The 24322-nt window shown below is 44.6% G+C and overlaps 1 protein-coding gene across 7 annotated transcripts in view; it reads right to left on the reverse strand.

The window, feature by feature from the left end:
- Positions 1 to 24322, reverse strand: part of EXOC6 (exocyst complex component 6) — a 458527-nt gene that overhangs the window by 317164 nt on the left and 117041 nt on the right. For all 7 annotated transcript variants that reach the window (XM_077455211.1, XM_077455209.1, XM_077455210.1 and 4 more), the window contains exon 2: positions 37 to 208. In XM_077455211.1, coding sequence (XP_077311337.1) covers positions 37 to 208 — 172 coding nt within the window. The remainder of the gene's footprint in view (positions 1 to 36; positions 209 to 24322) is intronic.

The raw sequence follows: 24322 nt of genomic DNA on the forward strand, positions 1-24322 counted from the left end.
GCTTTAACAGAAAGGGCAACATAAAAGAATCCTTACCTTAAGCTTTTCAGCATCAGCCCTGACTTTTAGGAGTTCATTAATTGCATCCACAAATCCCTGATGGTGAAAATTGCACATTTTTTCAATTTCCCGGTCATGATTACGAATCCGGGTGTCCAGCTTTTCCATAAATCTTTGGTGGGCATTTGGCTGGTCATCATAGACAGAGCTGTGGAGATATGAGAGGTTTGTGGTTACTGACATGGTAAAAGTCACTTTGATACCCGGATCCTCTTCCCCCAGGCAGCCCTACACAATAAACTTTAGTGACGAAGCTGATGACATCACAAGGATAAAAAAACAATTAATAAAAAGGCAATCATAGTAAAAAAAAAAAACACATTTATTTATTGTACATTGGGAAAGAGAGATAAGGGTTCAAAGTGGTCAGGATCTTGGCGTTCAGTTCAGCAGCCAATCTTACATTATCAGATGAGATGGGGCTTTTTTTTTTTTTTTTTTTTACAATTAAGAAATATGTATTTTTACCATCAATGACAATGAAAGTGTCTGTTCATACTGTGGGCTTTATTTACTAAAAAAGGAGAGTGCAAAATTTGGTGCAGCTCTACATGGTAGCCAATCAGCTTTTAACTTCAGCTTGCTGAATTAAGCTTTAACAATAAAACCTGAAAGCTGATTGGCTACCATGTACAACTACACTAGATTTTGTACTCTTCAGTTTTAGTAAACAATCCCCATTGTTCATTCATTCTGAGGATTGCCTGGGGGGGGGATCAAGGTGTGTGTGATCTGAGGTGGGCAGAGCGTCAAGTCGTCACTCAGGTATGTCCATCATGCTTGTCAGATTGTGTCTGCCTGTTAAAGGACCTATCCTCTATTTACATAAATCTTCTCTCATCTGTCACCATAGTCCATCGGTGTGTGTCACCTTCTCTGTCCCTCATTGTCTGTCAGTCTGTACTCATCCATCTTCATCTGTGTCAGTCTGTGTCCATTCATCATGATCTGTGTATGGCTGCCCATCGATGGCTTGAATTTTGTCAAATTTGGCGATAAATCCAAGCCATAGGTGGCCCTACAAGCACCACCCAGCACAACAAAAATCCATTGAAAAATGACCAGAGCCAGGTGGATAATGATCGTCCGACCGGGGACTGCGTTCCCCTATATTGGAGCAGTCAGGGGGGAGTCGTGTAGAGACCTCCGTCCACGCTGTCATCACAGAGGATTGTCTAGTTCTATGTCCTCCAGTCTGTGAGCGGGTCTTATATTATATATATTATATATGTATTATAGGGAGCAACATTCCCCCCGCAGGAGAGGTTTACTTTAGATTTCCATTATCATTAGAAAGTCACCTTGAATATGTACAGGGCACGGATTTCATTGCTGAGCTTTAATATCCCTAAAATTCTTATTATCTCTGCATGCCAGAGAATGAATTCATTACCATGCCGAGTGCAAAGGGGTACATGGTGTGGTGTACTGAGTGTATTGGGGTAAACTGAACACTGTGCTATCCATGGCATACCCCATTCTATACACTGTGCTATACATGGCATACCCCACACTACCCCATTCTATACACTGTGCTATACATGGCATACCCCACACTACCCCATTCTATACACTGTGCTATACATGGCATACCCCACACTATCCCATTCTATACACTGTGCTATACATGGCATACCCCACACTACCCCATTCTATACACTGTGCTATACATGGCATACCCCACACTACCCCATTCTATACACTGTGCTATACATGGCATACCCCACACTATCCCATTCTATACACTGTGCTATACATGGCATACCCCACACTACCCCATTCTATACACTGTGCTATACATGGCATACCCCACACTACCCCATTCTATACACTGTGCTATACATGGCATACCCCACACTATCCCATTCTATACACTGTGCTATACATGGCATACCCCACACTACCCCATTTTATATACTGCGCTATACATGGCATACCCCACACTACCCCATTCTATACACTGTGCTGTACATGGCATACCCCACACTACCTCATTCTATACACTGTGCTATACATGGCATACCCCACACTACCCCATTCTATACACTGTGCTATACATGGCATACCCCACACTACCCCATTCTATACACTGTGCTATACATGGCATACCCCACACTACCCCATTCTATACACTGTGCTATACATGGCATACCCCACACTACCCCATTCTATACACTGTGCTATACATGGCATACCCCACACTATCCCATTCTATACACTGTGCTATACATGGCATACCCCACACTACCCCATTTTATATACTGTGCTATACATGGCATACCCCACACTACCCCATTCTATACACTGTGCTGTACATGGCATACCCCACACTACCTCATTCTATACACTGTGCTATACATGGCATACCCCACACTATCCCATTCTATACACTGTGCTATACATGGCATACCCCACACTACCCCATTTTATATACTGTGCTATGAATGGCATACCCCACACTACCCCATTCTATACACTGTGCTGTACATGGCATACCCCACACTACCTCATTCTATACACTGTGCTATACATGGCATACCCCACACTACCCCATTCTATACACTGTGCTGTAGATGGCATACCCCACACTACCCCATTCTATACACTGTGCTATACATGGCATACTCCACACTGGCCCGTTTTCTATACTGTGCTTGAGATGGCATACTTCACACCAGACTGACCCTATCTATACACTGTGCTACACATGGCATATTCCACACTGACATATTCTGTACACTGTGCTATACATGGCAAATTCCAGACTTCTCTATTCTGTACACTGCGCTATACATGGCATATTCCAGACTGCCCTATTCTGTACACTGTGCAGCATATTACACACTTCACATGGCTCCACTCAGAAACTATGCTCAATGTCACTGTATATTCTTAATGCCACAAATCAACACAATCTTTCCTTTTTATGGACAACTAATCCAAATCCCAAAACCGGGAAAGGGGGAGCTCAGAAAAAGTCCATTCTGTTCCCTCAGCCTTCTCCAGATCTCCACATTTTCTTTTTTTTTTTTTTGGTGCTGTGATTTGACTTCCTGTTAGAGGTGACTACATTCCTCCTCCATGGTCCCCTGTATGTAATGTAGTCACCCTCCATGGTCCCCTGTATGTAATGTAGTCACCCTCCATGGTCCCCTGTATGTAATGTAGTCACCCTCCATGGTCCCCTGTATGTAATGTAGTCACCCTCCATGGCCCCCTGTATGTAATGTAGTCACCCTCCATGGTCCCCTGTATGTAATGTAGTCATCCTCCATGGTCCCCTGTATGTTATGTAGTCACCCTCCATGGTCCCCTGTATGTAATGTAGTCACCCTCCATGGTCCCCTGTATGTAATGTAGTCATCCTCCATGGTCCCCTGTATGTTATGTAGTCACCCTCCATGGTCCCCTGTATGTTATGTAGTCACCCTCCATGGTCCCCTGTATGTAATGTAGTCACCCTCCATGGTCCCCTGTATGTAATGTAGTCACCCTCCATGGTCCCCTGTATGTAATGTAGTCACCCTCCATGGCCCCCTGTATGTAATGTAGTCACCCTCCATGGTCCCCTCTATGTTATGTAGTCACCCTCCATGGTCCCCTCTATGTTATGTAGTCACCCTCCATGGTCCCCTGTATGTAATGTAGTCACCCTCCATGGTCCCCTGTATGTAATGTAGTCACCCTCCATGGTCCCCTGTATGTAATGTAGTCACCCTCCATGGCCCCCTGTATGTAATGTAGTCACCCTCCATGGTCCCCTGTATGTAATGTAGTCACCCTCCATGGTCCCCTCTATGTTATGTAGTCACCCTCCATGGTCCCCTGTATGTAATGTAGTCACCCTCCATGGTCCCCTGTATGTAATGTAGTCACCCTCCATGGTCCCCTCTATGTAATGTAGTCACCCTCCATGGTCCCCTGTATGTAATGTAGTCACCCTCCATGGTCCCCTGTATGTAATGTAGTCACCCTCCATGGTCCCCTGTATGTTATGTAGTCACCCTCCATGGTCCCCTGTATGTAATGTAGTCACCCTCCATGGTCCCCTGTATGTAATGTAGTCACCCTCCATGGCCCCCTGTATGTAATGTAGTCACCCTCCATGGCCCCCTGTATGTAATGTAGTCACCCTCCATGGTCCCCTGTATGTAATGTAGTCACCCTCCATGGTCCCCTCTATGTTATGTAGTCACCCTCCATGGTCCCCTGTATGTAATGTAGTCACCCTCCATGGTCCCCTGTATGTAATGTAGTCACCCTCCATGGTCCCCTGTATGTAATGTAGTCACCCTCCATGGTCCCCTCTATGTAATGTAGTCATCCTCCATGGTCCCCTGTATGTAATGTAGTCATCCTCCATGGTCCCCTGTATGTTATGTAGTCACCCTCCATGGTCCCCTGTATGTTATGTAGTCACCCTCCATGGTCCCCTGTATGTAATGTAGTCACCCTCCATGGTCCCCTGTATGTAATGTAGTCACCCTCCATGGTCCCCTGTATGTAATGTAGTCACCCTCCATGGCCCCCTGTATGTAATGTAGTCACCCTCCATGGTCCCCTCTATGTTATGTAGTCACCCTCCATGGTCCCCTCTATGTTATGTAGTCACCCTCCATGGTCCCCTGTATGTAATGTAGTCACCCTCCATGGTCCCCTGTATGTAATGTAGTCACCCTCCATGGTCCCCTGTATGTAATGTAGTCACCCTCCATGGCCCCCTGTATGTAATGTAGTCACCCTCCATGGTCCCCTGTATGTAATGTAGTCACCCTCCATGGTCCCCTCTATGTTATGTAGTCACCCTCCATGGTCCCCTGTATGTAATGTAGTCACCCTCCATGGTCCCCTGTATGTAATGTAGTCACCCTCCATGGTCCCCTCTATGTAATGTAGTCACCCTCCATGGTCCCCTGTATGTAATGTAGTCATCCTCCATGGTCCCCTGTATGTAATGTAGTCACCCTCCATGGTCCCCTGTATGTTATGTAGTCACCCTCCATGGTCCCCTGTATGTAATGTAGTCACCCTCCATGGTCCCCTGTATGTAATGTAGTCACCCTCCATGGCCCCCTGTATGTAATGTAGTCACCCTCCATGGCCCCCTGTATGTAATGTAGTCACCCTCCATGGTCCCCTGTATGTAATGTAGTCACCCTCCATGGTCCCCTCTATGTTATGTAGTCACCCTCCATGGTCCCCTGTATGTAATGTAGTCACCCTCCATGGTCCCCTGTATGTAATGTAGTCACCCTCCATGGTCCCCTGTATGTAATGTAGTCACCCTCCATGGTCCCCTCTATGTAATGTAGTCATCCTCCATGGTCCCCTGTATGTAATGTAGTCACCCTCCATGGTCCCCTCTATGTAATGTAGTCACCCTCCATGGTCCCCTGTATGTAATGTAGTCATCCTCCATGGTCCCCTGTATGTAATGTAGTCATCCTCCATGGTCCCCTGTATGTTATGTAGTCACCCTCCATGGTCCCCTGTATGTAATGTAGTCACCCTCCATGGTCCCCTGTATGTAATGTAGTCACCCTCCATGGTCCCCTCTATGTTATGTAGTCACCCTCCATGGTCCCCTGTATGTAATGTAGTCACCCTCCATGGTCCCCTGTATGTAATGTAGTCACCCTCCATGGTCCCCTGTATGTAATGTAGTCACCCTCCATGGTCCCCTGTATGTAATGTAGTCACCCTCCATGGTCCCCTCTATGTAATGTAGTCACCCTCCATGGTCCCCTCTATGTAATGTAGTCACCCTCCATGGTCCCCTCTATGTAATGTAGTCATCCTCCATGGTCCCCTGTATGTAATGTAGTCATCCTCCATGGTCCCCTGTATGTAATGTAGTCACCCTCCATGGTCCCCTCTATGTAATGTAGTCACCCTCCATGGTCCCCTCTATGTAATGTAGTCATCCTCCATGGTCCCCTGTATGTAATGTAGTAAACCTCCATGGTCCCCTGTATGTAATGTAGTCACCCTCCATGGTCCCCTGTATGTAATGTAGTCACCCTCCATGGTCCCCTGTATGTAATGTAGTCACCCTCCAAGGTCCCCTGTATGTTATGTAGTCACCCTCCATGGTCCCCTGTATGTAATGTAGTCACCCTCCATGGTCCCCTCTATGTTATGTAGTCACCCTCCATGGTCCCCTGTATGTAATGTAGTCACCCTCCATGGTCCCCTGTATGTAATGTAGTCACCCTCCATGGTCCCCTGTATGTAATGTAGTCACCCTCCATGGTCCCCTGTATGTAATGTAGTCATCCTCCATGGTCCCCTGTATGTAATGTGGTCATCCTCCATGGTCCCCTGTATGTTATGTAGTCACCCTCCATGGTCCCCTGTATGTAATGTAGTCACCCTCCATGGTCCCCTGTATGTAATGTAGTCACCCTCCATGGTCCCCTCTATGTTATGTAGTCACCCTCCATGGTCCCCTGTATGTAATGTAGTCACCCTCCATGGTCCCCTGTATGTAATGTAGTCACCCTCCATGGTCCCCTGTATGTAATGTAGTCACCCTCCATGGTCCCCTCTATGTAATGTAGTCACCCTCCATGGTCCCCTGTATGTAATGTAGTCACCCTCCATGGTCCCCTCTATGTTATGTAGTCACCCTCCATGGTCCCCTGCATGTAATGTAGTCACCCTCCATGGTCCCCTGTATGTAATGTAGTCACCCTCCATGGTCCCCTGTATGTAATGTAGTCACCCTCCATGGTCCCCTCTATGTAATGTAGTCACCCTCCATGGTCCCCTGTATGTAATGTAGTCACCCTCCATGGTCCCCTGTATGTAATGTAGTCACCCTCCATGGTCCCCTCTATGTTATGTAGTCACCCTCCATGGTCCCCTGTATGTAATGTAGTCATCCTCCATGGTCCCCTGTATGTAATGTAGTCATCCTCCATGGTCCCCTGTATGTAATGTAGTCATCCTCCATGGTCCCCTGTATGTTATGTAGTCACCCTCCATGGTCCCCTGTATGTAATGTAGTCACCCTCCATGGTCCCCTGTATGTAATGTAGTCACCCTCCATGGCCCCCTGTATGTAATGTAGTCATCCTCCATGGTCCCCTGTATGTTATGTAGTCACCCTCCATGGTCCCCTGTATGTAATGTAGTCACCCTCCATGGCCCCCTGTATGTAATGTAGTCACCCTCCATGGTCCCCTCTATGTTATGTAGTCACCCTCCATGGTTCCCTGTATGTAATGTAGTCATCCTCCATGGTCCCCTGTATGTTATGTAGTCACCCTCCATGGTCCCCTCTATGTTATGTAGTCACCCTCCATGGTCCCCTCTATGTAATGTAGTCACCCTCCATGGTCCCCTGTATGTAATGTAGTCACCCTCCATGGTCCCCTGTATGTAATGTAGTCACCCTCCATGGTCCCCTCTATGTTATGTAGTCACCCTCCATGGTCCCCTGTATGTAATGTAGTCACCCTCCATGGTCCCCTCTATGTTATGTAGTCATCCTCCATGGTTCCCTGTATGTAATGTAGTCACCCTCCATGGTCCCCTGTATGTAATGTAGTCACCCTCCATGGTCCCCTGTATGTAATGTAGTCACCCTCCATGGCCCCCTGTATGTAATGTAGTCATCCTCCATGGTCCCCTGTATGTTATGTAGTCACCCTCCATGGTCCCCTGTATGTTATGTAGTCACCCTCCATGGTCCCCTGTATGTAATGTAGTCACCCTCCATGGCCCCCTGTATGTAATGTAGTCATCCTCCATGGTCCCCTGTATGTTATGTAGTCACCCTCCATGGTCCCCTGTATGTAATGTAGTCATCCTCCATGGTCCCCTGTATGTTATGTAGTCACCCTCCATGGTCCCCTGTATGTAATGTAGTCACCCTCCATGGTCCCCTCTATGTTATGTAGTCACCCTCCATGGTCCCCTGTATGTAATGTAGTCATCCTCCATGGCCCCCTGTATGTAATGTAGTCATCCTCCATGGTTCCCTGTATGTAATGTAGTCATCCTCCATGGTCCCCTGTATGTTATGTAGTCATCCTCCATGGTCCCCTGTATGTTATGTAGTCACCCTCCATGGTCCCCTGTATGTAATGTAGTCACCCTCCATGGTCCCCTCTATGTTATGTAGTCACCCTCCATGGTCCCCTGTATGTAATGTAGTCATCCTCCATGGCCCCCTGTATGTAATGTAGTCATCCTCCATGGTTCCCTGTATGTAATGTAGTCATCCTCCATGGTCCCCTGTATGTTATGTAGTCACCCTCCATGGTCCCCTCTATGTTATGTAGTCACCCTCCATGGTCCCCTCTATGTAATGTAGTCACCCTCCATGGTCCCCTCTATGTTATGTAGTCACCCTCCATGGTCCCCTGTATGTAATGTAGTCATCCTCCATGGCCCCCTGTATGTAATGTAGTCATCCTCCATGGTTCCCTGTATGTAATGTAGTCATCCTCCATGGTCCCCTGTATGTTATGTAGTCACCCTCCATGGTCCCCTCTATGTTATGTAGTCACCCTCCATGGTCCCCTGTATGTAATGTAGTCATCCTCCATGGTCCCCTGTATGTAATGTAGTCATCCTCCATGGTCCCCTGTATGTTATGTAGTCACCCTCCATGGTCCCCTGTATGTAATGTAGTCACCCTCCATGGTCCCCTGTATGTAATGTAGTCACCCTCCATGGTCCCCTGTATGTAATGTAGTCACCCTCCATGGTCCCCTCTATGTTATGTAGTCACCCTCCATGGTCCCCTGTATGTAATGTAGTCATCCTCCATGGCCCCCTGTATGTAATGTAGTCATCCTCCATGGTTCCCTGTATGTAATGTAGTCATCCTCCATGGTCCCCTGTATGTTATGTAGTCATCCTCCATGGTCCCCTGTATGTTATGTAGTCACCCTCCATGGTCCCCTGTATGTAATGTAGTCACCCTCCATGGTCCCCTCTATGTTATGTAGTCACCCTCCATGGTCCCCTGTATGTAATGTAGTCATCCTCCATGGCCCCCTGTATGTAATGTAGTCATCCTCCATGGTCCCCTGTATGTTATGTAGTCACCCTCCATGGTCCCCTCTATGTTATGTAGTCACCCTCCATGGTCCCCTCTATGTAATGTAGTCACCCTCCATGGTCCCCTCTATGTTATGTAGTCACCCTCCATGGTCCCCTGTATGTAATGTAGTCATCCTCCATGGCCCCCTGTATGTAATGTAGTCATCCTCCATGGTTCCCTGTATGTAATGTAGTCATCCTCCATGGTCCCCTGTATGTTATGTAGTCACCCTCCATGGTCCCCTCTATGTTATGTAGTCACCCTCCATGGTCCCCTCTATGTTATGTAGTCACCCTCCATGGTCCCCTGTATGTAATGTAGTCATCCTCCATGGTCCCCTGTATGTAATGTAGTCATCCTCCATGGTCCCCTGTATGTTATGTAGTCACCCTCCATGGTCCCCTGTATGTAATGTAGTCACCCTCCATGGTTCCCTGTATGTAATGTAGTCACCCTCCATGGTCCCCTGTATGTAATGTAGTCATCCTCCATGGTTCCCTGTATGTAATGTAGTCATCCTCCATGGTCCCCTGTATGTAATGTAGTCACCCTCCATGGTCCCCTGTATGTAATGTAGTCATCCTCCATGGTCCCCTCTATGTTATGTAGTCACCCTCCATGGTCCCCTGTATGTAATGTAGTCACCCTCCATGGTCCCCTGTATGTAATGTAGTCATCCTCCATGGTCCCCTCTATGTTATGTAGTCACCCTCCATGGTCCCCTGTATGTAATGTAGTCATCCTCCATGGTCCCCTGTATGTAATGTAGTCATCCTCCAAGGACTATGGACTATGGGATTTGTAGTGCGCATAGAATAGGGCTAGATGCAGGGAAAAAAACGAATCTTCAACAGCCAATGAAAGGCCTGGGCTCATCAGGACATCAATATACTTCTCAGTGGCATTTATAAATAATGCAAACAGAAAAGTGACCATCAGCTCATTCATTTATAACTGGAGAAAGCTGTACATAGGAGGGACTGTTCACAAGGCAGCAAGATACCCAACACTCTATGGAAAGTGGCAAAAAATACACAATTCAAAACTAGATTCTAAAAACCAGAACAAGCAGTGACGATTAGTTGGGCTTAATAAATATTAGTAATTAACATCACATAAAAAATCCATAAACTGAACTGAAAAAAGTCATATAGTCTTTGCGCCAGAAACTTATCAATGGATAGCCAGAGATCGCCATCTTCTGGTAAAATGGATGAAGTACCAAGATTTTAGAACAATTGAGAATGTTACAGAAATCACAAAGTGAATTAAACCTGCAGAATATTTAAAAGACATATTTTTATTTTTCTACCGTTTTCATGGATGGTAATAAAAAAAAAATATATATATATATATATATATATAAAGAATTACCAATAACAGTCCAGAGAGCGACCATGTGACACAAAATGACAGTGTTGTCTTGAAAAATACACAATATATCAGTTTATGTTGCATCAAACATTAGCTTAGAATTCTTATATTAAATATTAATGTTAAAGATTAATAAAATATATTTATTTATAAGCATGTAATTTTAAATTGATTGAAAACCCTAAACCCTTACATGCAGCCAATGAAGTGACTTGCCTCAGGTGATACAAAGAAATAGACAAATCCTCCTAGATAAATTGGACCTATTTATCTGGAATCTACTTGTCTCTACAGCCATTCAAAGCCCAGAATTGATTAAGCTTGTCTGATATGTCAGAAAAATAGGGGCGAAGAACTGAAGTTACACAGGGGAAAGTTCTGAGAGCTAATTTGAAGGAAGGGACACACTCCCCTTTACACAGGAACAGAGCTGAGGCTGTCAATGACAGTGCTGGAGATCCCTCCCCCGTCACCTTTTTTCTCTTGGTGTCAGGAAAACTTGTCGGGGGCAGGGGCGGGCTGGGCCGGGGGGCAGGGTGGAAATTTCCCCCCAGGCCGGTGCCTACATTATCTTTAAAACGGCCGCTGCGCTGGCTGGATGTTCATTTTTTTTTTTTTCAGGCTGTGATGCGCTGCTGCATTGTGGGAGTTGTAGTCCGGCTGCACTAAAGCTCCTGGAAGTGTGAGCGCAGCAAACTACAACTCCCACCTCCCATGAGTCTCAGAGGCAGGCCAGGTGAGTCACGTCAGGGGAGGGGCTCCTGGGCTTATGTAGCTGTCTGTCTGATCCTGCACTGTTAGATTAAAAACAGACTGATTTGTTCCGTCCATAGGACAGAATGATCAGTCTGTACATTTAGGGGCTGGTGGCTGCAGCTGAGCCGTGTGTCTCACACACAGCCCAGCCAAGTTCACTCCCCCCCTCCTAGCAACGGACTAATGAATGTACTGCATACAGCTGCAGCCCCTCCTCCTCTCTCTCCCTGTGTCTGCCTGGCCCGCCCACTCTCCTATCCCAATGTACAGCTGTGAAGAGGAGAGAGGGGGAAGAGAGGAGGGAGAGAGAGGAGAGAGGGGGAAGAGAGGAGAGAGGAGAGAGGAGAGAGGAGGGTGCGCGGGAGATATGAACAGCAGCAGCTACACATTCCAAGCTGTGTGAACTTCCAGCCTCCTCCCTGAATCAGTGAGCTCTGCATTTTTCATTACACATTGATAACTGATCTGTTCCTTTCTCTCCTCTGTCTGTCTCCCTCCCCCGCTCTGTTCTCCCAACATCCACTTACCACTAAGCCACTTATGCAGCCCATATATTGATCCCTTTTTTTTGTCATTACACTGGAAAAAAATATGATCCAATTCCCCCATCTACACATTCCAGGTGGATGGGGGAATCCTCCGACAGCGGACCAGTGGGGCGAACAACCAGGGGTGCTTTCCCAGCACCTAAATTTGATAGCACTGGTCTCTGTCTCCATGGCAACAGCGCATTAGGACCTAGCACTGGCTACTTGGCATATTATGTCTGCAGTCTGATCACCTCCTGTACCATGTCTGCAGTCTCTGATCATCTCCTGTACTACGTCTGCAGTCTCTGATCATCTCCTGTAGTATGTCTGCTGTCTCTGATCATCTCCTGTACTATGTCTGCTGTCTCTGATCATCTCCTGTACTATGTCTGCAGTCTCTGATCATCTCCTGTAGTATGTCTGCAGTCTCTGATCATCTCCTGTAGTATGTCTGCTGTCTCTGATCATCTCCTGTACTATGTCTGCTGTCTCTGATCATCTCCTGTAGTATGTCTGCAGTCTCTGATCATCTCCTGTAGTATGTCTGCAGTCTCTGATCATCTCCTGTACTACGTCTGCAGTCTCTGATCATCTCCTGTACTACGTCTGCAGTCTCTGATCATCTCTTGTACTACGTCTGCAGTCTCTGATCATCTCCTGTAGTATGTCTGCAGTCTCTGATCATCTCCTGTAGTATGTCTGCTGTCTCTGATCATCTCCTGTACTACGTCTGCTGTCTCTGATCATCTCCTGTACTACGTCTGCAGTCTCTGATCATCTCCTGTAGTATGTCTGCAGTCTCTGATCATCTCCTGTAGTATGTCTGCAGTCTCTGATCATCTCCTGTAGTATGTCTGCTGTCTCTGATCATCTCCTGTACTATGTCTGCTGTCTCTGATCATCTCCTGTACTATGTCTGCTGTCTCTGATCATCTCCTGTACTATGTCTGCTGTCTCTGATCATCTCCTTTACTATGTCTGCTGTCTCTGATCATCTCCTGTACTATGTCTGCTGTCTCTGATCATCTCCTGTAGTATGTCTGCTGTCTCTGATCATCTCCTGTATTATGTCTGCAGTCTCTGATCATCTCCTGTATTATGTCTGCAGTCTCTGATCATCTCCTGTAGTATGTCTGCAGTCTCTGATCATCTCCTGTAGTATGTCTGCTGTCTCTGATCATCTCCTGTATTATGTCTGCAGTCTCTGATCATCTCCTGTATTATGTCTGCAGTCTCTGATCATCTCCTGTAGTGTGTCTGCAGTCTCTGATCATCTCCTGTATTATGTCTGCAGTCTCTGATCATCTCCTGTAGTATGTCTGCAGTCTCTGATCATCTCCTGTAGTATGTCTGCAGTCTCTGATCATCTCCTGTACTACGTCTGCAGTCTCTGATCATCTCCTGTACTACGTCTGCAGTCTCTGATCATCTCCTGTACTACGTCTGCAGTCTCTGATCATCTCTTGTACTACGTCTGCAGTCTCTGATCATCTCCTGTAGTATGTCTGCAGTCTCTGATCATCTCCTGTAGTATGTCTGCTGTCTCTGATCATCTCCTGTACTACGTCTGCAGTCTCTGATCATCTCCTGTAGTATGTCTGCAGTCTCTGATCATCTCCTGTAGTATGTCTGCAGTCTCTGATCATCTCCTGTAGTATGTCTGCTGTCTCTGATCATCTCCTGTACTACGTCTGCTGTCTCTGATCATCTCCTGTACTATGTCTGCTGTCTCTGATCATCTCCTGTACTATGTCTGCTGTCTCTGATCATCTCCTGTACTATGTCTGCTGTCTCTGATCATCTCCTGTACTATGTCTGCTGTCTCTGATCATCTCCTGTACTATGTCTGCTGTCTCTGATCATCTCCTGTACTATGTCTGCTGTCTCTGATCATCTCCTGTACTATGTCTGCTGTCTCTGATCATCTCCTGTACTATGTCTGCTGTCTCTGATCATCTCCTGTAGTATGTCTGCAGTCTCTGATCATCTCCTGTATTATGTCTGCAGTCTCTGATCATCTCCTGTAGTATGTCTGCAGTCTCTGATCATCTCCTGTAGTATGTCTGCAGTCTCTGATCATCTCCTGTAGTATGTCTGCTGTCTCTGATCATCTCCTGTATTATGTCTGCAGTCTCTGATCATCTCCTGTAGTATGTCTGCAGTCTCTGATCATCTCCTGTACTACGTCTGCAGTCTCTGATCATCTCCTGTACTATGTCTGCTGTCTCTGATCATCTCCTGTACTATGTCTGCTGTCTCTGATCATCTCCTGTACTATGTCTGCTGTCTCTGATCATCTCCTGTACTATGTCTGCTGTCTCTGATCATCTCCTGTACTATGTCTGCTGTCTCTGATCATCTCCTGTACTATGTCTGCTGTCTCTGATCATCTCCTGTACTATGTCTGCTGTCTCTGATCATCTCCTGTACTATGTCTGCTGTCTCTGATCATCTCCTGTAGTATGTCTGCAGTCTCTGATCATCTCCTGTATTATGTCTGCAGTCTCTGATCATCTCCTGTATTATGTCTGCAGTCTCTGATCATCTCCTGTAGTATGTCTGCAGTCTCTGATCATCTCCTGTACTATGTCTGCAGTCTCTGATCATCTCCTGTAGTATGTCTGCAGTCTCTGATCATCTCCTGTAGTATGTCTGCAGTCTCTGACCATCTCCTGTAGTATGTCTGCAGTCTCTGATCATCTCCTGTAGTATGTCTGCAGTCTCTGATCAACTCCTGTAGTATATTTTTTTTTTTTTTGGTGGGGGAGGTTGGAACTGGAACTAAGTTGTCTGCTGTGATTAGACTTTGCTGCATGCACGTAGTGTTGTTTTTTTTTTTTAAGAACATATAAAATAAGAAAATTAAGTTCTCCTGACTGCTTGAATTTTTTTTTAAGAAAACCGCGCACAGTAACCATGATGCATTGCGGAATCGAATTGTTGACATGATAATCGTAATCGAATCGTGAGGCCAGTGAAGATGCGCACCTCTAATAGCATAGCCATCATGACAATTTAAAATTTTGGCAGTGGCTGCTTTTGGTTTTTCTCTATCACCCTCTCCCCACCAGCGGACTTATCTAACACCCTCCCCCCCACCAGCGGACTTATCTAACACCCTCCCCCCCACCAGCGGACATATCTAACACCCTCACCAGGGGACTAGCCCAACCAATCCCCCCCCTCCGGCACGCACAGCCAGCAGCACAGACACACACAGCCACCTCCTAGACCCCCCGGTCAGTGGTGCGGACTGATCTGGGAGGACACCCGCCCTCTGCATGCCTGCCACTTACCCCATCTTAGTGGTGGGTCAGGCAGCAGGTGAATTGCAGCACGATACATATAGGGGGTGGAGAGGAGAGAGGGGGCGGCGCCCTGGTGCCCCTAATGGGCCTGCATTGCATTTTGGTTTTTCTGCTTTGAATAAGGCCATCAGTGAGCTGATTCGGTGGTTCAATGGGCCACTTGACTGGACTTGCCCCCCTGGCCTAAGCCTGCCAGCCCTCCCCTGGTCGGGGGTGACTCATACTAATAGCAGCACAGTGGCTTATTGGTTCATACGTCTTCCCTTTCCAGCACTGGGGTCCTCGGTTCTACCTACATGGAGTTTGCCCTGTGATTGTGTGGGTTTCCTTTGGGTACTCCAATTTCCTCCCACACTTCAAAGTAGGGCTGGGGAAAAAAATCAATTTGAATCTCGAAACAAGCTGAGAGGTAAAATCGATTAAAATTTTCAGCAAATCAATATATTTTTTTTTCGCCAGGACCAGCGCTGCACCTGTCCTGAGGAGCTGGGGGCAGGAGTTTTTAGACGAGGCCACAGCTTTGGCCTAGTCCGCAAGGCCGGACGCCGCGGACTAGGCTGAAGCTGCGGCCTCGCCTAAAAACTCCTGCCCGCAGTTACTTAGGACCGGCCCGGTGTCCATCGAAAAAAAAAAAAGCAACTCGATTTTTTTTTTTAAATCGCAGATTTTTTGTTGGGGAGAAAATCGCCCAGCTCTACTCCAAAGACAAGCTTGTAGGTTAACTGGCTCAATAGAGTGCACTCAAGATGGCTGCCTTCCCCCTAAGCAATATGTGGCTATAGTAATAAAAAATAAAGAAATAATCCTGAGTGAGAACACGGCGTGCTGTGTACCATCGGAAAGCAATAAAATACCCCATTCAACATTCTATTCATTAGCGCAGGAAGTTTTCATCCTGTGACAATAAACAATAGATGATCCCGTTGATATGTACTCAATGACAGAGCGCCAGTATATGGGTCATTGGGTAAACAGTGGGGCATGTTCTGGGTGTTGTATGTGATAAACACACACACCTGACACTGCCTAATAACCATAGACGGCCATGGAGGACTATCTGTCCAGATTATTAAAGCAATAAACCTTTCATACAATTTAATTAAATACATAATCCAAAGATAAGGGTTCAATAAACTGCACAATATCAAACTTTCATAAAAGTCGCAAAACAACGCAGCAATAATAAAATGGTCATGTCACCAGCCTGGAGCATAAAACACACACAAAATCGATGTTCCCAAAGAGGACCTGTCACCTACACCCAACAGAACCACAACGGTGCACATTAGGCAAAGCACACAACGCAACAGTAAATATGTCAATGGGATGGATTTGCTAAAGGAGTAAAGTATGTTCACTTTGCATTGGAATTTTCCCTTATCTAAGGCTGGATTCACACCTACGCATTTTTAGTGCTTTTTGCATTTTGCAGATTTGCACTACAGTCCATTTAACATGGTTTCCTATGAAACCCATTCAGTAGTGCAAATCTCCAAAAAGCACTAAAAATGCATAGATGTGAATCCAGCCTTAGTGAATGGGGTAAAAATTTGCAACGAATACAAGATCTCATGCAAGGAAAATGTCACCTTTATTATATTAAAGTGGTTCTAAAGCCTTAATGTTTTTTTTTTACCTTAAAGCGAGATCCCACCCTAAAGTGGAACCTCCGCTGATCGGATCCCTCCCCCCCTCCGGTGTCACAATTGACACCTTTCAGGGGGGAGGGGGGTGGAGATACCTGTCAAAGACAGGTATTTTCACCCACTTCCGGGCATAGACTCCCATGGGAACCTACGCCATTTCCTGCCCTGCCGCGCTGTCTGCTGGGACACACACGGGTCCCAGTGACAGCGCGGAGATTTCCTATTGCGCGGCTCGCGCATGCGCAGTAGGGAACTGGGAAGTGAAGCCGATTAGCTTCACTTCCTGATTCCCTCACCTAGAATGGTGACTACAGCAGCCGAGAGCCGAGCGATCGATCGGCCTCGGCTGCCGGCATCGCTGGAACCCGGGACAGGTGAGTGTCCATTTATTAAAAGTCAGCAGCTGTAGTATTTATAGCTGCTGGCTTTTAATATTTTTTTTTTTGGTGGAATCCCTCTTTAATGTTACTAAACCCAGGACCCTGCATTCACTATATCTGGTCTCCTACAGTATACGGAACATGGAAATGCAATTATTTTAGTAAATATAAACCGCTAAATACCTTTTCTCATCCGCAGTTAGAGCAGTTTTGTGACTTCTATCAGTGCCTGGATAAAGTGTGTAGGAAGAGTTTTCATTCTCTTCTGACTGTCCTATGAGACTGCAGGACTCCTGACCCTCTATCTGGACAGTGCTGATTGGCCCTGTGCTGATCACATGCACTCTCCCAAGGAAAAAAAAATCTCTCTCGCAATACACACCAAACTGAGCATGTGCAGCTTGTCCCCTGGCCTCTGTTCTATCAGCAGATGGATTGGGGACAGTGGAAGAAGGGGCAGATCAGAGAGGACAGGATCAAACCTTTTTACACAATGCATTAACCCCTTAGGTTTCACAGTGAATATAACAAGCATGCTTTACTGCATATACAGACTGATTTTACTGTTGTGGGTTTAGTAACACTTTAATGCTTTCTCTGCATTAAAGGGGTTGTAAAGCTTCGTTTTTTATTTTCTAAATAGATTCCTTTAAGCTAGTGCATTGTTGGTTCACTTATCCTTTCCTTTGATTTCCCTTCTAAATGTTTTTTTTCTTTGTCTGAATTTCTCACTTCCTGTTTCTCCTCAGTAAACTTCACACCATCATCCGAGCGGTGTTTGGTCAGCCAGAACAGCTTACTGAGGAGGAACAGGAAGTGAGAAATTCAGACAAAGAAAACAAAGAAAAAAAGCATTTAGAAGGGAAATTGAAGGAAAAGGTAAGTGAACCAACAATGCACTAGCTTAAAGGAACCTATTTAGAAAATAAAAAACACACCTTTACAACCCCTTTAAGGTGAAAAACCTTCTGTATCCAGGTTCCCCTCCAACACCCTGTATACTTACCTGAGCCTATTCTTAATCCAGCGCTGTGCATAAGAGCAGTGTCTCTCTCCATCCTCACAGGGCAGATTGATAGCAGCGGAAGTCATTGGCTCCTGCTGCTGTCAACGAAATCCGATGGCAAGGAAGCGGGGGGCAAGACAAAGCCCTGCTGTCTGTATCTATGGAAGCAGGCAGCGGGGCTCGGGATAAAACTTGCACTAGTACCCCCCCCCCCCCCCGGGGAGGCAGGGGGAGCCAAGAGCGCCAGTGAGGGGGCCCAGCATGGGAGGATTGGGGCTGCTCTGTGTAAAATCATTGCAGAGTGGTTAAGTATATCATATTTCTTATTTAAAAAAAAAAAAAAAAAAAGGTGCTGTATTAGTATTGTTGAAATATTTTTTCTTACTGCATAGCCTCAGTCCATGCCTGTAGCTGCAGCGGGTGTTTTTTGGCTCTTCATAACAGCTAGTGGGAAAAGCAATACATCAACTTCCTGCTGATTGTAAAAGTGTGTTATCAGCGATCGTATAAGATTGGACTGCCTTTGCTTTAGGAGGACATGAATAAAGACTTGTCAATAAGGAAAAACATGAGAAATGAGATGTGTCGTAGGGGTGACTGCCAGTGGAACGTGTACCATGTGATGTGCAAGAGCCAAAATCTCAGTGATAGCGACAAACGTAACAAGAAGTCCTTAAGATGTGTTTCATGAACACAGGGGAGTCACAGCTTCACTGGTGTGGAGTTTGACACATGATCACGAAAAACCTGTATTCACAGTACATTTCTAACCAAGTGACCTGTGGTCAACAAACACATCTTAGATACTTCTTTATCAAGATCTTCGCTATCTCTGAGATTTGGGTTCTTGCGCATCACATGGTACACATTTCAGCGATAGCGCCTCTCATTACTCAGGTTTTTGCTGTAATGACAAACATTGCCCAACTATCCTGACATCCCCAAGTTGACCTTGGATTGGGCTCCCCAGAACCTTGAGAGCGACCATCAGTCCCTCCACAAGCGCATTATCCAGGATACACTCCACCACCTCCATATGGTAGCTGCCAACCTTCTAGAGCTGCACGATTAATCGTCAAGAATTGTTATAAAAATTTTTTCCCCGTTGCGATCTTGACAAAAGTGTTTCAGATTCTTGCTATGCAAAGAACTCTCTGCTCTTCTGAAGTTACAGCCCTCAAAAAAAAGGAAGGGAAAGGGCAGTCTGCCAAGAATCAAAACATTCTTTAGCAGTGGACCTAAGTATAAACATTGTAACAATTTATTAAAGGAATAGACTTTGTGTGTAAATAAGGAAAGTTTAACCACTTACACACTAAACCTTTTTCTGACGTTTGTTGCTTTCAAGCTAAAATCATTATTTATTTATTATTGCCAGAAAATTACTTAGAACCCTCAAACATTTATATATATATATATATATATATATATATATATATATATATATATATATATATATATATATATATATATATATTATATATATTAGAGCTGCACAATTAATCATCAAGAATCCTTATCACAATGTTGACTAAAGTGTTTCACAATTCTTTCTATGCAAAGAATTCTCTCTGCTCTTCTGAAGCCACAGCCCTCAAAAGAAAGGAAGAGAAAAACCAGGCAGTCTGCCAAGAATCAAAATATACTTTATCAGTTGAACTCAAGTATAAACATTGTAACAATTTGTCAATGGAATAAACTGTGTGTAAGTGAAAAACGTTCAACCACTTAAAGCGGAGTTCCACCCTAAAGTGGAACTTCTGCTCATCAGAACCCTCCCCCCCTCCGGTGCCACAGTTGGCACCTTTCAGGGGAAAGGGGGGTGCAGATACCTGTCTAAGACAGGTATTTGCACCCACTTCTGGGCATAGACTTCCACGGGAGTCTATGCCTCTTACTGTCCCCACCGCACTGTCTGCTGAGACACACGGGTCCCAGAGACAGCGCGGACCATTCCCATTGCACTGCGCAACTCACGCATGCGCAGTAGGGAACCAGGAAGTGAAGCCGAAACTCTTCACTTCCTGATTCCCTCAGCGAGAATGGCAGCGGCAGCAGCCGAGAGCTGAACGATCGATCGGCCTCGGCTGCCAACATTGCTGGACCCCAGGAAAGGTAAGTGCCCATTTATTAAAAGTCAGCAGCTGTAGTATTTATAGCTGCTGGCTATAAATACATTTTTTTTCGGGTGGACTCCCTATTTAAACACTAAACCTTTTTCTGACATTTGTTGGTTTCAAGTTAAAATCTTTTTTTTTTTTTTTACTAGAAAATTACTTAGAACCCAAAAAAACATTTTATATATATATATATATATATATATATATATATATATATATATATATATATATATATATATATATATATATATTTTTTTTTTTTTAGTAGACACCCTAGAGAATAAAATGGTGGTTGTTGCGATATTTTATGTCACACTGTATTTGCGCAACGATCTTTCAAATGCAATATTTTTTTGAAAAAATTACTTTAATTAAAAATATAAATAAATAAACCAGTAAAGTTAGTCCATTTTTTTGTATACAATTAAAGATTTTATGGCGCGAGAATCGTGATCATTTTATTCTAAGAAAAAAAATTGCGATTCTCATTTTGGCCAGAATCGTGCAGCTATTTTTATATATATATATATATATATATTTTTTTTTTATATATATATATATATTTTGGAAAAAAATTACTTTAATGAATGTAAAAAAAAAAAAAACTAACCAGTAAAGTTATATTTTTTCTATAATGTGAAAGATATTAGGTTGCGAGAATCGTGAGAGAAATTGATCTTTTTATTCTAAGAAAAAAAATGAGATTCTCATTTTGGCCAGAATCGTGCAGCTCTACAACCTTGTCAATGTAAATCTTAATTTTGCATTCATTACACCAATATGTTTTTATTTGCCTAATTACTACACCACAAGGGCTGTCCCCCTTTATTCTCTTCTATCTTTTTTTTTTTTAATGGTCATTCCCAAGCACCCAATAACACCCTAGTCGTACCAATCAATAAGTATCAATAAGGAAAGTTTTACAATTTCACAATGCTGGTGGACATAAAACTAGGATTGATAAGTAGGTCTTTTGGCTGATTTTTGTTTCTGGATACACTATTTGGAAGAAAAAATATACTTATAACATTTTCTGCTCCTTTATCAATAAATAAAACCTGTATGTTTATTCTGTTCGCTGAACCGCAAATAAGCTAATCTGTGCTGTTTTGTCCACAATGAAAAGCGTCTACATCCACCATATATTTTATGTTGAAATCAAGTTTTTTTTTTCAGAATGGGCTGGTTTTCCTAAAGTGAACTGAGATAGCATTAGATGCAGAGCTTACAGCAAGACTGCAGATAGTAAACCAACCACTAGATGGCGGTCTCACCCAGTGAATTACACACAGTAAGCTTAAAGTGGGACTTTAAATAATAAATAAATATGGGCAAACAAGCAGAATCTTTAAAGAGGAAGTAAACCCTTCCAAACAACTTGGACCTATAGGTAAGCCTAGATTAAGGCTTACCTGTAGGTCCAAGCAATATCTCCTAAACCTATATGGTTTAGGAGATATTTGCCCGAAAATGGGCACCGCTGTCCGTAGACAGCGGGGCGCAGGCGCACTAAATGCGGCAAATCCAAGAATGGATTTGCCTAATTTGTCGACTCCCGTGCGCATGCGCGGGAGTGACGTCATCGCGGCTTCGCCGTATGGCAGCGGCGGAGCTGCGAGACGCGACTCCCGTGCGCATGCGCGGGAGTGACGTCATCGCGGCTGCGCCGCTGTGATTCGTCGGAGCTGCGAGACGCCACCAGCAACATGGATGCGGCGGACTACAGGGGACAGCGGCGACTTCGCTGGCTCCTGTGTCAGGTAAGTGACACATAATGAGCTACTATGCGATGCATAGTAGTCCATTATGCTTTACCTTTGCAGGGAAAAAAAGAGGAAGTAAATCCATCAGGGTTTACTTCCTCTTTAATGCAGAAGAGTCATGCTCTGTCTGCATAAAAATCACCTACCTGCCTGCCCACCCTTGCACAGCACACGCAGTTCACTGTAGAAATTTGGCAATGCCAAAGCCGCCGGACTGCCGCGTATGCAAGGGAGCTAAGTCATCCCCAACCAGCCAATGAAATCAGTGTTCGATACCACAAAGAAAGCCATTCAAAGAGGTCAGCAGACAGCGGGGAACTCCAGGATGTTGCATTTCTTATGGACACATACAGCGGGGCTCAGGAGTGAGCACACATGAGTGCACTTGCTATGGGGGCACTCAGCAGACGAGAGGAGCCAGGAGCACCAGTAGGGGATCCGAAAAGAGGAGGATCGGGGATGCTCTGTGCAAAACCACTGCACAGAGCAGGCAAGTATAACATTCTTCTTATTAACCACTTGATCTCCAGAAGATTTACTCCCCCTTCATGACCAGGCCATTTTTTGCAATACTGTACTCTGTTACTTTAACTGACACAATTGTGAGGTCATGTGATGCTGTACCCCTAATAAAATTTATAACTTTTTCCCCACAAATAGAGCTTTCTTCTTTTTGGTGGTATTTGATCACATCTGCGGTTTTTATTTTTTGCGCTATAAGCAATAAAAGACCAACAATTTTGGAAAAAATTAATATATATATATATATATATATATATATATATATATATATATATATATAATTTTTTTTTTTTTTTTTTTTATTCATCAATTTAGGCCAATATGTATTCTGCTACATATTTTTGGTAAAAAAAAAATCCCAGTAAGCGTACATTGATTGGTTTGCGCAAAGGTTATAGCGCCTACAAACTATGGGATATTTTTATTTGTTTTATTTTTTACTAGTAATGTCGGCGATCAATGACTTATAGCGGGACTGCGATATTGCGGTGGACAAACCAGACACTAACTGACCCTTTTGACACATTTGGGGACCAGTGACACTAATACATTGATCAGTGCTGAAAATATGCACCGCCACTGTACTAATCACACTGGCTGGGAAGGGGTTACAATCAGGGGCGATCAAAGGATTAAATGTGTTCCTAGCTAATCCTTGTGTACTGTGGAGGAGGTGCTTTTACTAAGGGAAGGCATGGATCCTTGTTCCAGGAACACAGGAGCCATGCCTTCCCTACTGACAGAACAGCAATGCGCCTTGCTTACATAGGTAGACCGCCGTTCTGCCTGTGTATTGTAAAATCGTCGGGGGGGGGGGGGGGGGCGGCTGACATCAAGTGCGCTGTACCTGCTCTGGCGTAGAGCAGCCGCCCTGCCACAGTATATGTACAGAAGTAGGTAAAAAATGTTTTTTTAAATAAATAAAAAGTTTTGCCTTTAGTAATACATTTTTTGGCATTTTACTAAAGAATGTGACAAAGGGGGATTTTTAAGCAATTCATTCTTTTGATATATGCGCATGCGTAGAGGCGCGTTTTAGAAGCATCAATGTGCATTTCCTTTGTGTGTTGACATATTCTGATGTGACACATTTTCAATGCATTTTTTAATCTGGAGTTCAGAGTGGACAGGGTTAACAGCCACTGATTAAAGTGTATTAGCAGCCAACACTCCAAAATGCTATACATATATCTATTCCTGTGCATATGCTGTCATTTGTGCTCCGATCAAATGTTAAATAGCTTTCTTAGGCCTGACGCTTTTACTAACCATTGACCAAGTCACTTTTTTTTTACTTTTTTTGTCATTTAGTTATTGCCTAAATTAAATCTGAACTCCAGGCACAAATACATTTATTTAAAAATATTCATCAATAGCCACAAAGGATAGAAATCCATTTTTTGTGCCTTTGAAAACGCAGATTTTGCCTTGTATCGTCACATCGTCCCTGTGACGTGTCGTCACATCGTCCCTGTGCGGAGAGGAGAGCCGTGGGAGGAGTCCAACCCCAAATTTGTGGTTTTCTTTTACTGTCACTTTCAATGATAATGGTAAACAGGACAAACAGAGGGGGTGAACCTCCTTAATGGGGCAACAGACGGCAATAAAAACTGCCAAATGTTCTAATCCCTTTGAACTCTATCCAAAACTATAAAAAAAGTTTTGGCTTCAGGTATTCTTCAAGAGCTGAGCAGCGGTGCTGTGAAGCTCAGGTCAAAGTAATTTATTTTCTTTTGGCTTTCATGTTAAGAAGTAATGGTGGGAACCAATGTGAGGGCAACTGTTTTTTTTGTTGGAATTTA

This window comes from Lithobates pipiens, unplaced genomic scaffold (genome assembly GCF_037356315.1).
Source record: "Lithobates pipiens isolate NorthernLeopardFrog02 unplaced genomic scaffold, aLitPip1_a1.2 Scaffold_25, whole genome shotgun sequence".
NCBI classification, from domain to species: domain Eukaryota; kingdom Metazoa; phylum Chordata; class Amphibia; order Anura; family Ranidae; genus Lithobates; species Lithobates pipiens.